The sequence below is a fragment of the Nyctereutes procyonoides genome, unplaced genomic scaffold (assembly GCF_905146905.1).
Source record: "Nyctereutes procyonoides isolate TBG_1078 unplaced genomic scaffold, NYPRO_anot_genome, whole genome shotgun sequence".
Lineage (NCBI taxonomy): Eukaryota > Metazoa > Chordata > Mammalia > Carnivora > Canidae > Nyctereutes > Nyctereutes procyonoides.
In genome coordinates this window covers 59974984-59989964 of record NW_026575146.1, presented here as the reverse complement: position 1 = coordinate 59989964, position 14981 = coordinate 59974984, and the positions used below count along the sequence as shown (strand labels likewise).

The following is a 14981-nucleotide window of genomic DNA, read 5'->3' as shown; positions in this document are numbered from 1 at the left end:
CCTGAGCTGAAGACAAATGCTCAACCACTGAGCTACTCAGGCGTCCCTTAAATAAGGAACATTCTAATTTCAAATCGTTCTGTAAAGCAATACCAAGAAATAACAGAAACCAAAACATTTGTATTATGAAAAGATCTAAAATTTCTTTAAAATAGAAATGGGCAGAAGACATGAATACACATTTGTCCAAAGAAGACAAATGGCCAACAAACACATGAAAAAATGCTCAACATCACTTGGCATTAGGGAAATACAAGTCAAAATCACAATGAGATACCACCTCACACCAGTCAGAATAGCTAAAATTAACAACTCAGGAAACAACGGTTGTTGGCTAAGATGTGGAGAAAGGGGAACCCTTCTACACTGCTGGTGGGAATGCAAACTGCTGCAGCCACTCTGGAAAACAGTATGAAGGTTCCTCACAAAGTTAAAAATAGAGCTATTCTGTGATCTAGCAACTGCACTACTGGGTATTTATCCAAAGGATACAAACATAGTGATTCTAAGGAGCACATGCACTCCAATGTTTATAGCAGCAATGTCCACAATAGCCCAAACATGAAAGAGCCCATATGTCCATTGACAAACTAATGGATAAAGAAGATGTGGTATATACATACAATTGAATATTACTCAGCCATCAAAAAGAATGAAATCTTGCCATTTGCAACAATCTGGATGGAACAGAGGGGATTATGCTAAGCGAAATAAGTCAGAAAGACAAATATCATATGATCTCATTCATATATGGAATTTAAGAAACAAAACAGATGAACATAGGGGAAAGGAAGGAAAAATAAAATAGGACAAAATCAGAGAGGGGGACAAACCATAAGAGACTTAAGGTTAATTCTTAACTTATGATTAGGACTTAACTATAGGGAAAAAACTGAGGATTGCTGGAGGGGAGATGGGTGGGCACACTTGATGTAATGAGCATTGGGTGTTTTATACAACTGATAAATCACTAAATTCTACCTCTGAAACTAATAGTACACTGTATATTAATTAATTAATGTTAAATAAATAACAAAGGAGGAAAACAAATTAACATAGGTTTCATCATTATTCCTGGGTATAATTATAACCACAGGGTTATAATTAAACATTCTTGTAAACAAATCTTTTAAAATTACTTTTAAAGTAATTAATTAAAATAAAATAGGATCAAGAATCTTACATTTATAATTTGGGTTAAAGACTGCTAGGAAACTTACTGTACAGGTTTTCTTTTGCTCTTATTTCTCATTAGTGTCAATATTTGGGGAAGAAGGGTGAAAATGAATGTACACTTAGTTACATGTCTATTATTGATAAATTAATAACTGCATCAACATAATTATCCCTTTAGGGCTACTGAAAAAGCTTGGTAATAAAATGTATTAATTAATTGGTTTTATTTAATTAATTTGAGAGAGAGTGAGAGACCAAGCACAAACAGGGGGAGGGGCAAAAGGAGAAGGGGAGCCAGACTCCCCATTGAGCAGGGAGCCCGATGTGGGGCTCCATCCCAGGACCCCAGATCATGACCTGGGCCGAAGGCATACACTTTACTGATTGAGCCACCCAGGCACCCCTTATTAATTTTGAATTTTTTTTAAAGATTTTATTTATTTATTCATAGAGACAGACAGAGAGAGGCAGAGACACAGGCAGAGGGAGAAGCAGGCATCATACAGAGAGCCTGACGTGGGACTCGATCCAGGGTCTCCAGGATCACACCCTGGGCTGCAGGCGGCACTAAACTGCTGCGCCACTGGGGCTGCCCTAATTTTGAATTTTTAAATGTATTTAGATCTAGACCTATGATTTTAAGAATAATTTTATGAAGTATAAGGTAATAAAGCTTTAAGTGATAATTAAAAGTATAGTTCAGGAAATTTTTGCCTATGGAAAGGGTATGCATAGATTTTTTTTTTTTATTCTAGGCTCAGAGTTTGTTGCAGATACACAGTGTTACTGATCTTCACAATTTATCTATGATATAGGGAGAGGAGTACCTCTATTCTTATCAGTAGAAGAGATCCAGAATATAAGACTTTAAACATTTTTAAAAACAAACTTAAATTTTAGAACAATTTTAGATTTACAGAAAAAGGACAGAGTTCTTGAATACTCCACCCTTTGTAAACTCTACAGTTAATATCTTACATTACTATGGACAGCTGTCACAACAAGAAAGTATGATTGGTGTATCACTACTAAATAAATTCCATATTCAAATTTCATTAGTTTTCCCTAATGTCCTTTTTCTGTCCCAGAACCCCATCCAGATGTGTCATTACTGTAAACAACACCATTCACTCTGTGCTGTGAAGTTTAAAGGGCTTTGACAAATGCAGGGTGTCATGTATCCACCACGACAGTGCTATACAGATGAGTTCCACCACCTTTAAGATCTCTGTTCCCAATCTTTGGAGAGTTCCAAGTGGATCAGTTTTCAAACTGATATTTCAGCTTGATCTTTGGTGGGAAAAACCTAGGTTGTGAGTGTTTTCAGGCAGTGGTTCTCAATCCTGCAAACAGGAATTAACCCGGCAACATTTACAAAATACTAATGACTGATCCTAACTTCAGACCCTGGTTTCACTGGCCTGACATGTGGGCACTGGGATTTTGAAAAGCTCACAATGTACAGGTAAGATTCAGAACCACTGATCTTGCACTCACCTATGTTATGACTGGATTCAGCTGCCTTTTAAATAACACAAATGATTAATTCATGCATTCTACATCACCTTGGACAGATACTATGAACTATCATGTAAGTTTTTAAAATAAGTAATATAGCAAGGATAAATTTCACATGTTAAGTAAACATGTATGCAAAAATATTACTCTCTGAGCCCAAAATGAACTTCAATTTCTATTACTGAGGGCAAATTTAATTTTGACAAGTCAAAGTGACTCAATTACGTCTATCTTAAAACTCATTTCTTTGGAATTCAGCTTGGCTCCCTCCCCTTCTCTGTCCATTTTCCCTCTGCACCAATTGTAGTTTGAGTTCAAGTGACCTGGGGTGGTGTGGTCACTGGGAAGGCACATCTGGTTGGAGGAGTCTTCTGTACTGTTATTGTCTTTTGGAAACCTGGCAGTGCTGGGTGATTTGTTCTGGGTGTTCCACCTGTTTCAGGCGGGTTTGTCCATCATGTCTGCACTCCAGGGTGCTGCTAATCCTCTAATATCCAGCCACTTTCCCTGCCCAGCCCTTGGTTTATGGCCTCTACCTCAGGGTCTGTTACAGGTTCTCTGGGCTCTAGGTTTTGATGACCACCTGGTAAGCCACCTGCTTTCAATTCTCAGGTGCCTTCTGTGCCCCTCTTCAGGTTGACATGGGAACCCTGCAGATTTCTCCAATCCCCTTGGCAGTTGAGGGAGATAGGGTGGCTACTCTCAGGTCTGCCCTAAGCTTAGATCTGCCTTGCAACCCCTTCTGCTCTACTTTAGTTGCCCCTTCCCAGAATTCTTGACAGAAGATAGGTCCACAAATGCTCTCCCATCCAGGGATCCCCAAATCCATCACAATCCTCCAGAGTTTCAACCCCTAAGAGAGGCCAAGGAACCAAGTCCCATCTTTATATCTATCTCCTTTTCCTCTTCCAGTGTCTTCTCACAGTAGCAAGAAAGCAAGAAGAGAAAACTCTGTCACATTATTACTCATTCCTCCCCAAGCTATGATTCATATTACAAATTCTGTGCTTGCTCTCCGCTATGCTCTCTAATGATATATAGTGCCAAGATTTTAGAATATAAAAAACGACTTTTCTCTCTCAAGAATCTTGACTTTCTCAAAATAATGGGCATTTAGACTGTTGCTTCTCTTGCGTGTTTTCTAAAAATCTATCCACAAATCCAGTCTCCTTTTGTGTTCTGGGCTGTACCTGCTTTCTACTCCAATGCAGTGAAAGACACTGACTAAAGTGACAAAGGGCCTGAGACATCAAGAAAATAGTTGCAAAGAAAAATCTCCATGGATATCTCAGAATAATACTCTCTGCCATCATATCATAAAATTATATGGACCTGCTACTCCAAATGAATGTCAATTTGCAGCTGGATAAATTTGGAAGGCAAAATTATTTCAGTCCAAGTTGTAATAAAGACCAATAAGATGTACCTGCATTTAAAGGCACATAGATCTTTCCTTGCATGGGACAGAAGAGGCTGAACATATATTTTAGGGTTGAATAAAAGCTCCAGACTACGTGCATTCAAGACCTTAGGACACAGAAGAAGAATATCATAACCATTCTGTATATATTCCAGGGAGATTTCACTGCCAAAGTGACAGCCGGGCATAGCTGCCAAGAAGAACTTTAGTCAAAGCCTACTGGGGCTTTTTTTTTTTTTTTAACAAAAAGACAAATCAAAGCAAATAAAGAAAGAAAATCCCCTGGAAAAGCAGATTATTAACTCTGTGCTCAGAATCAAAAGATAAGTAACCAGACTTTGTCATTTATTTCATCCTCAGATGGAAAGGCAACTAATGATGCAGAACGAAATGAGAGAAAGACAAATGGCCATGCAGATTGCTTGGTCTCGGGAATTCCTCAAATATTTTGGAACTTTTTTTGGCATTGCAGCCATCTCTTTAACAGCTGGGTATGTTTGCTATTTATAAGTTTCTTAAATAATTTGTTTCTTTTTTGATATTATCATATTACTATCAAGTTGGCCAAGATAGGACTTTGGTCCAAATAGTATCTATGTAAACACAATAACCCCTTATAGCTTGGTAGGTGTACCTGGAGGTAACTATAGAACCAGTGTAGGAATAGCTCATTCTACCTCTAGTTTCTCAGATTTCTTCCATCCTTGTCTCCATTTTATAAGTTAGAGAGAGGACTGATTAGACACCAAGATGAAAGGTGCAGAATCTGGTGAGAGGTTAGAAAATCCTAATCCCACAGAAGATTCAAATGAACTAAGTAGTTTCTAAAATGGAGGACATTCTTCCAAAAAGCAGTCATTTTTTTTTCATTGAGTGTAGAGATATGTATTTACAAGTCATTCTTAAGATTTATTTATTTTTTGTTCTTGAACCAGGGCAATAAGAAAGAAGAAGCCAGCCTTGCTCTTCCCTATTATTCCATTAAGCTTTATCTTCACCTACCAGTATGACTTAGGATATGGAACCCTTCTACAAAGAATGAAAGGTCAGTCTGATAAACTCGTGTATATTCTGGATTCATTTTCTGGTTCAAGGATCCTCTTCTCATGACCCCTTGATTTATGAACATTCTGACAAGACTCCTTTCCCTGAACTTCCAGTGACCAACATTTCTGCTCCCTCTCACAGTCTGCTGTACCACCCCACAATAACTAACTACCAAATTTTCAGGAATTTGTAAGCTGGTTGTTTAATATAGATTATTAGACACTAAATTAGATAACCTTATAATTACATAAATCACAAAACATAATATTAAATTATATTAAAAACAATGGTAATAAATACTCAGAACACCAGTTTTTCATTATTTTACTATTATCTGTACTCTGAAGTTATGTGTATCTATTGCATCTGTATGGTAGAAATGCAGATACAATATACACACACAATAAGATAACAGATACAACTCCAACTTCAGTGGCATCCCATTGGTAGCCTGAAGTTGGTCATGGTGTGGGAATATATACACCATGGAAATCTGAAAAAAACAAATCAAGGCTTGACTTATTATTTTCAGCAAACTATGGCCTGCAGAGTGGCCACCTGTTTTTGAATATAAAGTTTTATTAAAACACAGGCATGCCCATTCATTTCTGAATTGTCTGTGTTCCCATTGTGTTCCCATTGCCATGACAGAGCTGAGAGATTGCAACAAAAGATATAAGGCCCCACAAACCTAAAATAGTTACTGTTTGGCCCTTTTAAGAAAGCTTGCTAACCCATGGTCTAGATTTAAGGAAGTGATGAAGAAAATGTTAACTGCAGATTATACTTAATTATTTGTTGTGTCAGTAGCCATTATGTTGTAAATAGCACAAACAATTGAGGAAACATTCTCCTAACATTTAAAAAATGTTATCTGATTCAACCAAGTTGGTTTACATCATTTCCAAACAAAAAGAATTCCAACATATGTCATTGTTTCCACTTTTGTCTTGTTAGTGTAAATGAAAATACCAACCTTCATTCATGTTGGAATTATACTTTCTCATTAATTTGCTATGTGACATTTATTTATAATAAAGTACATTGAACATTTTATTATTTTTTTATAAAATTGTGTGCTATATTATATGTAAGTAAAATTTATAAGAAACTTATATTCATAAAAAACTTACATTTTTTTTTTTTTCTGGAGAGCTGGTTGTTAAATAATCACACCATGCTGTTCTCATAGAACCCTGGCTTTTATTGCCCTAGAAAGTAGCCCTGCTGCCACAGAAGCCATTCCTAATCCAGGAAGACTCTCTCATGAGAGCCCCTATTGAAGGGTCCCTTCTTGAGCCTTCAACCGAAAGCACATTGGAACTATGCCTTTCCCAAGCCTTCATTTTTCCCATCCTTTCCTCTCCTGGGCTATATTTTTGGGCACATCACTATCGCTAAAGCTCTGTGGGGATTGATTTGGTACAGGAAAGGAGGAAGTATAGACTCCTCTTCAGGTACTGGGAGTAGAGAGTAGAACATCTCTTTTCCAGGCTTAGGGAGATACAAGGATTATATGTTCCTTAAAAATTTCCATTGGAAGATGGAAATACATTTTCCACATAGAAACTCTGCTAAAATGTCCCTTGGGGTCAAGCACTATGGTATCATATTTTAGCTACATTGTGACCTAAAGAGTTTTCTGTTGATGGCCTAGAAATTGATTTACTACATTATCACTATGGGAAAATGTATTCTGAGCTCTAAAAAACTGATGTACATATTAAATTTCGGAGTACAATCTCATTTTAAGTTGAAAACTAACTACACAACTAATTTACCAATGTTAAAGCTCAGTTTCATGTTACTCATCTGCTTAAGAATTTATTAGTCTGAGTTCAACTATGTTTCATTGTTTTTATGGACATTAGAATTCTCAGTGCTTCGTAAAAATACATAGTATTAAATGGCAAGTCTATTACACAACATTCACTTGAACATATTACTAATAGAGAACAAGGTTATTTTCTAGGAACATCATGATTGTATATTTGGGAAGTAATTTTATTATAGGTCCATCAGAGTCCACAGAACATACAATTTTAAACTTTGAAGACATGTTATGGGAATTTCCTATTTTAAAAAATACAGCTTTATAATCTACCAGGAAACTTGCTGTACTTGAAAGTTTAGGTTATAACACTTAGCCTTGTTAACTAGTGATGAACCCAAGGTATACAATCAATCCTTGACTGACTTTATCATCAGCCTTTCTGCATACACATGAGAATGTACCCCATGTGAGGCACTATCACATAGACACATTTAGTGTGTCATTCAAGACCTGTCTGATTTCATATAATTTATAATGACTTTTACTTACTATGTAAGACTGAGGCAAAAAAAAAAAAAAAAAGATGTTTGCAGGTGGTTAGGGTGTTATAATTTGAAAATTGTAGCCTGCCCTATTGGGTCTGGAGTATAAATTCATTGTGTGCTAAAAAAGAAGTACTTAAAAAGAACCAGTTGCTTTCATTCCCAAGGAAAATTATAGAATGCCAACAATGTACACTATAATTTTTTTAAATTTTGCTAATTAGTCTTCAACTGGGCCTAAGAAATTACTACCTGTTACATGAAAGAGGAATTACTTATAAAACTGCATATACTTGTGTGTATGTATGTATACAGACTAAAGAACATTTAATATTATTTTGGGTACTTACAAGTGGTTTCAGGTAAAAGATTAGCTTTCTTGAAAAAGAAAAAATTTAATAAGCTTTATTTTCTCTTATGTCACCTACATATTTAGGGGCAATATAACAGAGACTATGTTTGGTTTCTCCATGCTAAACCCCTCCAAACACAACTAATGCTTACCGTCCTGACTTTCCTTCAAGGAAAAAAATATTACTTGGTATTCTTTCTCTTCTATATTTTAAAATGCTGTCTTCTGTCAAGTAAAATTTATAGCATCCGATTGATTTCTCTCTCTGTCTTCAGAATTCCTTTTTCTTCCCAAAGGAAAGAATGACCTTCCTTTGGGAGGTGGCTTCTCCTGAAGACAATAGGGGCCTGCTTCCACACAGTGTTACAGCTTGTCACTGACATATAGCAATTTGGCTTTTTCACAAAACACTAATGATCCTTTTGTCACCTTGCATATTTCTGTACTCTGTTTAAGGTGAAGCTGAGAACATACTGGAAACAGAAAAGAGTAAGTTGCAGCTGCCAAGAGGCATGATCACTTTTGAAAGCCTTGAAAAAGCCAGAAGGGAACAGAGTAAATTCTTCATAGACAAATGAAATCATGTTTACCCACCAAATCTCAAAACACATAATTGTTGACTTGAATCATGGTTTTTACAATTTTTTAGATGCTTGACATTTTGACATAATGGATTTTATTTTAAAATATTAAAATGCAAGAGGAGTTTTGTTAAACTATTTTAAAATAAAATTTTTAACATTCAATACAAAATCATGGAGGTACTCTAAGCAACTTTCATATTTCCTATATATGGTGTATATTACAAATATCTAAATGTATAATTAATAAATTATATTGTTTTGATTCCTGGAAGCAAATGTCCTGCTGCTCTCATTTCTCTGTCACACAAACTTTTCCCATCACATTTATCTTCCACAGATACTTCATTTGGATTTGTCAATTGTGTCCTCTCTCTACCTGATAGAAAATGACTAATATTAATGACTAACATGTATGTTGTGCTTATTATGGCCACTCTTCTGAGTGTTTTACATATATTTTTATAATCATCCAAACAATCCCATGAGGAGGCATCATTTTATGGATGTGGAAACTAAAGCACAGAGGGCTTAAATTACCTGCCCAAGGTCATAACTGGACAGAACTGGGGCAAGAACCTAGATGGTTTGGCTCCAGTGAATATGCTCTAAGAGGCTTTGAAAAGGTTAGGCCTTGAACACATTTTCAACATGCAAAGACAGCTGTGAGAGACAAAAGGTAAAAATATTCAAATGATGACTCAAGACAGAGTTGCTGAAGAGGTGGGAATGAGGAGGTTCATTAGGATGCCTAGCTTTTTATTTCTACTCACCAGGAAACCTATACTCATAACCGTATTTATACCTCTTTCTACAGTTGCAAATCCTGCATACAATACAATAATTCCAAAGATATTTCCTGGTACCTACCCTGTATCAAGCACTGTCGAAGACACTAGGGCTACATGAGTGAATGAGAAGACAAGGTTACTGCATCCTAGGCAGAGGAATATGTTCTAGTGGAAAGACGCTAAGACTTAGCTTGGTGAAAGAATAGAAAGGCCAATCAGAATAATAGGTGATGAAACCAAGGGAGAAAACAAGCATGAATACAACAGCAGTTATCCTCAAGCAGCTGACTACATATCAACAAATGGTTTTGATACAATCATAGTTGTAGGGAACCTTGAGTAATGTCTTGAGGATGCATGGAAGTACTCCATGAAGATAAGGATGCAGGCTGGACAGAAGAAGCCTGATTTAAGGCAAGACAGGCTTTCAGGTCCAGGGATTTGCTGCTGGTTCTATTTGCCTGGGGCAAAGGGTTCCTCCTCCTGTAAGGCAGTTAAGAAATGAGCCTGGAGGCACAGCTTATCTCCTGACCAGCTGGGGGCCTAAGGAATTTAAACTCTATCCTGAGGGTAATGGGGTGGGGAGTGGGGGTGGCATGAAAGAATCTGCTTTGGGTTTTTAGTGGAATTAGTCTATTACAAGAGGAAGATCCCAGAGCCCATGCAATGAAGAACCACAATAATCCACACCTGAGTACTGAGCAGGGCCTGAACCAAGGCTATGGCTTTGAGGATAGGTTCAGAAAGATGACAAGAAAGAATAGCAAAACTGGGAAAGTAGTTTGAAGTTGTGGAGGGAGAAGAAAGTGATTTCCCTTCATTGAGTCATTAGCATGGATTTTCTGGAAGACAGGGGAAAGAAGTGATTAGGAGGCATACAAGTGGTCTAAGGGATGCTTAAGACCCAGCAGTGGTTTGTAGACCACGCCAGAATCTGGAATTGTATTTCTTTCCCCATAAATTCAATCATGTTGTCCAAACATTCGTGTCTTAGTCTAGCCAGGGCTCACCAAGAATGAGTTTGAGTGCCCTGCAAGAGTTGACTGGTTAAAGAACTTGCATGGGATTTGTGTTACTATTTTGCTGTGTAATATAGCAGGCTCTGAGCTCTCTCTGGACCACCAGGCCACTCATTTGCATTAGCTTCTCACTTTGGCATTGACTCTAAGCCCATTAATAATTGTTACTTAACAGAGCCTCTGCTAAACACATATACTCACATTTTTGTTTGCTCCAAATTGTGAGGCAAAAATCAAAGCAGAGCTAGTAAATAATGGCTTTGCAATTCAACTATATTAAAATATATCCCAACTGCCTTTGGTATTACTGATTATCCAAAGCTTTTCCCCTTACTTATTATTAAATATAATAATATTTATAATTGAAAGGACAAACATTTTTGCTCTGACACTGTTGAGAGAGAGAGAGAGCAAACACAAGCAGGGGCAGCCACAGAGGGAGAGGGAGTCTGACATGCGGATCATGACCTGAGCTATTTTTTTTTTAAGATTATTTTTTCTAGAGAGAGTGTGAGAGACAGCACAAGCAGGCGGGAGGGCCAGAAGGAAAAGCAGACTCCCCACTGAGCGGGGAGCCTGATGTGCAACTCGATCTCTGGGCCCTGGGATTATGACACCAGCCAAAGAGAGACACTTAAACAACTGAGCCACCCGGTGCCCCTAAGTTGATGTTTTCACCAGAGATAAGTTAATACCTGCCTTTCATAGAGCCCCAGGGGTACACAGGGCATCCATGGAAACAAAGCATTTACAACTGTTAGGGCTCCCAAGCGGAACTATACATCAGTTAGGCAGCATAAATGCACAAAATCCCTAAGGAGGCCTTCCACCAGTTGCTAACAAAAGGGAGAAGATGCCTTCCATGGGGCTCTGAAGAGAGGATGCTACTCTCCAGCAAAGTCAGCCATTGTGGGTACCGGGAGGACGAGGGCCTGTTTCCTTGGCTTGTTCAGGCCTGTGTCAGGCCCAGCAGGGTTTGGGGAACAAGGAGAGAACAGATACCTTTGGGGAAATTGCCAATACATACTGCATTCCCTCCTGTTCTTCTTTGATTCCTCCTACCTCCTGGCCTCACTTCCTCCCCTTTCCTTCTCTTCTGTCCTCTGTTCTCTTGTTTTGTACCTTTGGGTTCTGAAACCTTTCTCCCAGGCACCCCAGTGATTAAGTGGACACCAAGGGGCCTATTGGCATTGCCAACTATAGAAGTGAAATTGTTTCATTTTATCTTTTAAAAACACTGTGGATTTTCTTCTCTACTCCACATGTATTGTAACAGTCTTTAAAAAAAAAATGATTTAATCACTTGCCTGAATCTAAATCTAAAAAAAAAGCCATTTATGTTAATACTTATATTACTTACTATTATTACTGATTATCGACCAGGCATCATGATATTTCTAAATACTGAGCACGATGTGGTCTTTGTTCAGCTAGCTTACAGTCACAGATATTTGTGCTATTACAAGAAGAATGAGGAAATTATTATAAGAAAATAAATTAGGAGAAAAATAAGAAACTAAGGTATGATTATAAGCAAAGATTTAGAGATTAGAATATGGTAGCCTCACCCAACATCTTTTCAGTGATTAGGAACAAAGTTGAGGTGGGGGGAACCTCATCCCTATGCCATGTGACTGTCCATCTTCCCCAACACACTGCTGACCCAACCAAAGCAATGCAGAGACTCCCTCAGCTTCACATGGAGATTAAGTAGTGGTGTAAAGGAAATAAATATGTGCCCTGAAGTTCTCTGCAGCATAATGACCCTTCTTGGAAATCACTTTATAGTAATAACATAATAATAAAAATATAGTTTAGAAGATTGTAATACTTAACCATTTTGAATGTTTTAAATTCATATTTAAATGACAGAATTGGGGGTCGGTGTGTGCCTGGGTGACTCAGCATGTTAAGATCTGCCTTTGGCTCAGGTCATGATCCCTGGATTCTGGGATGGAGCCCTGCATTGGGCTCCCTGCTCAGCAGGAAGTCTGCTTCTCCCTCTGGCCCTTCCCCTACTCACGCATGCTCATGTGCTTTCTCTCTCTCAAAGAAATAAGTAAAACCTTAAAAAAAGAGAGAGAGAGAAAAAAAACTGGGGACTAAAATTACAAATAAAGTTTATATGGTGTTCTACTCAACTCAGTTTGTGTTTTGGGGTAACACTGAAGGGGGTCCTTTATTGTCTAACTGCACTTTGTAAATATTCTAGAAGTTCCCCAAATCTATTCAAAAGAGTTTTAATGACAAACACTGGAATTACTGTCAAGATGTTAAAAAGAGAAGACCCTTAAAATGGTCTAGTATAAACCTCCATTTTATATTTTCTCAAGAAAATGGAGGTCATAAGTGATTTACCTGAAATTCTACATATGGTAATGGTAGTTTGTACTAAAACATTGGTGTTTTGAGTCCCTGGCAGGATTCTTTCCAAGGCACAATGCTGCCTGACTCTGAAAAGACAGTGACAATGAAAGTCAAAATCAAAAATATATGTTTAAACTATCATATATACTCAGTCTTAGAGTCTTAGAAGAAGGGATTAGAAGGGCAGGGGTTAGAAGACAATGAGGAGGGAACAGACTCAAATTGCAGGAAATAATCTACAACCAATGTAATTTGAATATGAGCAATCTGAAATTCATAATATATTTTATAGACTTCAACAATCTAATATATGCATGTGCAAATCTGATATTCTAGAGACACTAGCCAGAACCTAGATTTTTCTGTTCCACTATTCTGAGAAAGGAACAAACTCTTGCTAGGGAAATATTATTAAACAAAGTTCATTACTCAGGAGTTGTGCTATCTCTTGGCCTTAGAGTCTGTCTATTCTGCGGGATAATTGGAAACACTCCTTAGGTCTGGTCTTGTGGATGCCTATAGGAGATTTCAAGAATACCCTGCATCCTACCAATGTTCAATTTGCAGAAAGTAGTTTCTAGTATTCAGGGATGACTACTTAGTAGCTCTGCTGGTTTTTCTACTGGTAACTTTGAGTACTTCAAAAACTCTTAAAGTTTATGAAGAGTGGAGCAGTGCTTGGGCTGCAGGTGTACCAGAAAGCCCAGACTGGCAAGGGGCAGGGGAGGAGTGAGAGAGGCCTAGAAAATAAGAAGACAGCCAAAGAAGAGTAAGTCTTCATGAAAGGATGGAGCTGCCTCAAACAGCCCAAAAATGGCTGCCAGGTGAGCCACTGGTCAGGGGAACTGAGCGCCCAAGGGACCAAAGTCACCTGTGGGATTCTCTTGCAGGCCAGTTTATTTTGCTGTCCTATATTATTCTTCTAGCTACTTGGATGACAGTAAGAAGTGTGTCTGCGTAGAACACATTCATCATGACCACCAATAAAAGCAACTGGAAACCTATAATCCCACTGATAAAGACTCAACAGTATTGCTAAGTCTCAGGTTTAGATGACATTTCTGGCTCATAATTTCTCAGTCTATAAGTGTCACAGGGTTGAATGATGGATTGCTAACCTCAGTCTATTTATTTCTTCTTGGAGGACTTCATCTGTGGCCAGCAGCACTCTGTGGATGGTTTCTGCTCTGCCTGGACATGAGGGACAGGCAGACACTGACCCTGAGTTGGTTTGGCATTTCATTTGGTGTTAGAGGAACAGAGTTCAGGATGTGTCCACATGAAGTCATGTCTTAGGGAGGACTGACAATCCAGGATTCTGGCTTGGTGAAGGTTTCAAAAAACTATAAGGAAAACAGCTGTTGAATACATGTGAAAGTCAATGGATCAGAGATACTAGTAGACACTGAAATGTGACAAAGGAAGTCTGTAAAAAGCTGTCAGTATATCAGGATAAGATGATTGGACTTTGAGGAATACAGGTGACTGTTCTTCCTTCTCTTCCCACCATCCCCACACCATTAATTTACTGCTGATGAAGATCTGACTTGAGTAGACGGTGGTACTATTTCCGCCCACCAAGGTGATTTGAGAAAAAGACAGAAAGAGAGAGAACGCTAGGAACCCAATATGGATTGAAATACTCAACCATTTCACATCTTCTTAAATTGCTCCAGAGAAAAATTGGCCTGTAGAATTCTTTCTTTTAATTTTCAAGGAATTAAACATCTTGAAAGGATTCCAACTAATGCTACCTCTTTAAACCAGAAACGATAAAAAGACACCTATGGTTTGAATATAATTTATACTTATGGATGGCTCCTTCTCTGAATTCAATAACCAAGGACTATGGACAGAGAACTGGACTGACCTTCCCATCCGTTTCCTTGTCTGAACTGGAAGCTTAGGACAAGCCTGCCATCTGAAATAGCCTGAAAGTCTACATAGACAGGCAAAGGGAGTTCTGTGCAACTTTAATAAGTTATCTTCAATTCAAGCAAAGACATCAATTTCCTACTAGGAGTATTTTAGGGAAGGAAAAAATTCTAATAGGTTTATGGGTCATGGCTAACAGTACATTCTCCATCTTCTTTCTTTTTCCTCAGAGATACTGACTTTTATCTTTTTTAGTTGTATCAGTATAGGATCTCCCTGAAGCAAATTTTGCAATAGTGACTTGAGCAAGTCATTTACGTGGCAGATAATCCCAGAAATGCTGGTGGGGAATTGGTGAAGTAAGATAGGACAGAGAAGAAAGCTAGTAAATGAATTCTCACTCAGGAAGTTACCTCTGTGAACAACTTAATCCTGCTGGGGAACTCTGAGAAATGTTTTAGAATCCCCTCACCCCAGAGTTATCTGACCCAAGGAATGAGAGTGGAGGCATTTATAACC

At 38.0% G+C, this 14981-nt stretch overlaps 1 protein-coding gene across 6 annotated transcripts in view; it reads left to right on the top strand.

Moving 5' to 3' along the window:
- PLGRKT (plasminogen receptor with a C-terminal lysine) overlaps positions 1 to 8610 on the top strand; it is a 55503-nt gene extending 46893 nt beyond the window's left edge. For 5 of the 6 annotated variants that reach the window (XM_055309965.1, XM_055309961.1, XM_055309960.1 and 2 more), the window contains 3 exons: positions 4475 to 4605; positions 5050 to 5159; positions 8286 to 8610. In XM_055309965.1, coding sequence (XP_055165940.1) covers positions 4475 to 4605; positions 5050 to 5159; positions 8286 to 8407 — 363 coding nt within the window. In that variant the 3' untranslated portion in view covers positions 8408 to 8610. The remainder of the gene's footprint in view (positions 1 to 4474; positions 4606 to 5049; positions 5160 to 8285) is intronic. The other variant, XM_055309966.1, reaches the window with a different exon arrangement.
- Positions 8611 to 14981: the final 6371 nt, after the last annotated feature.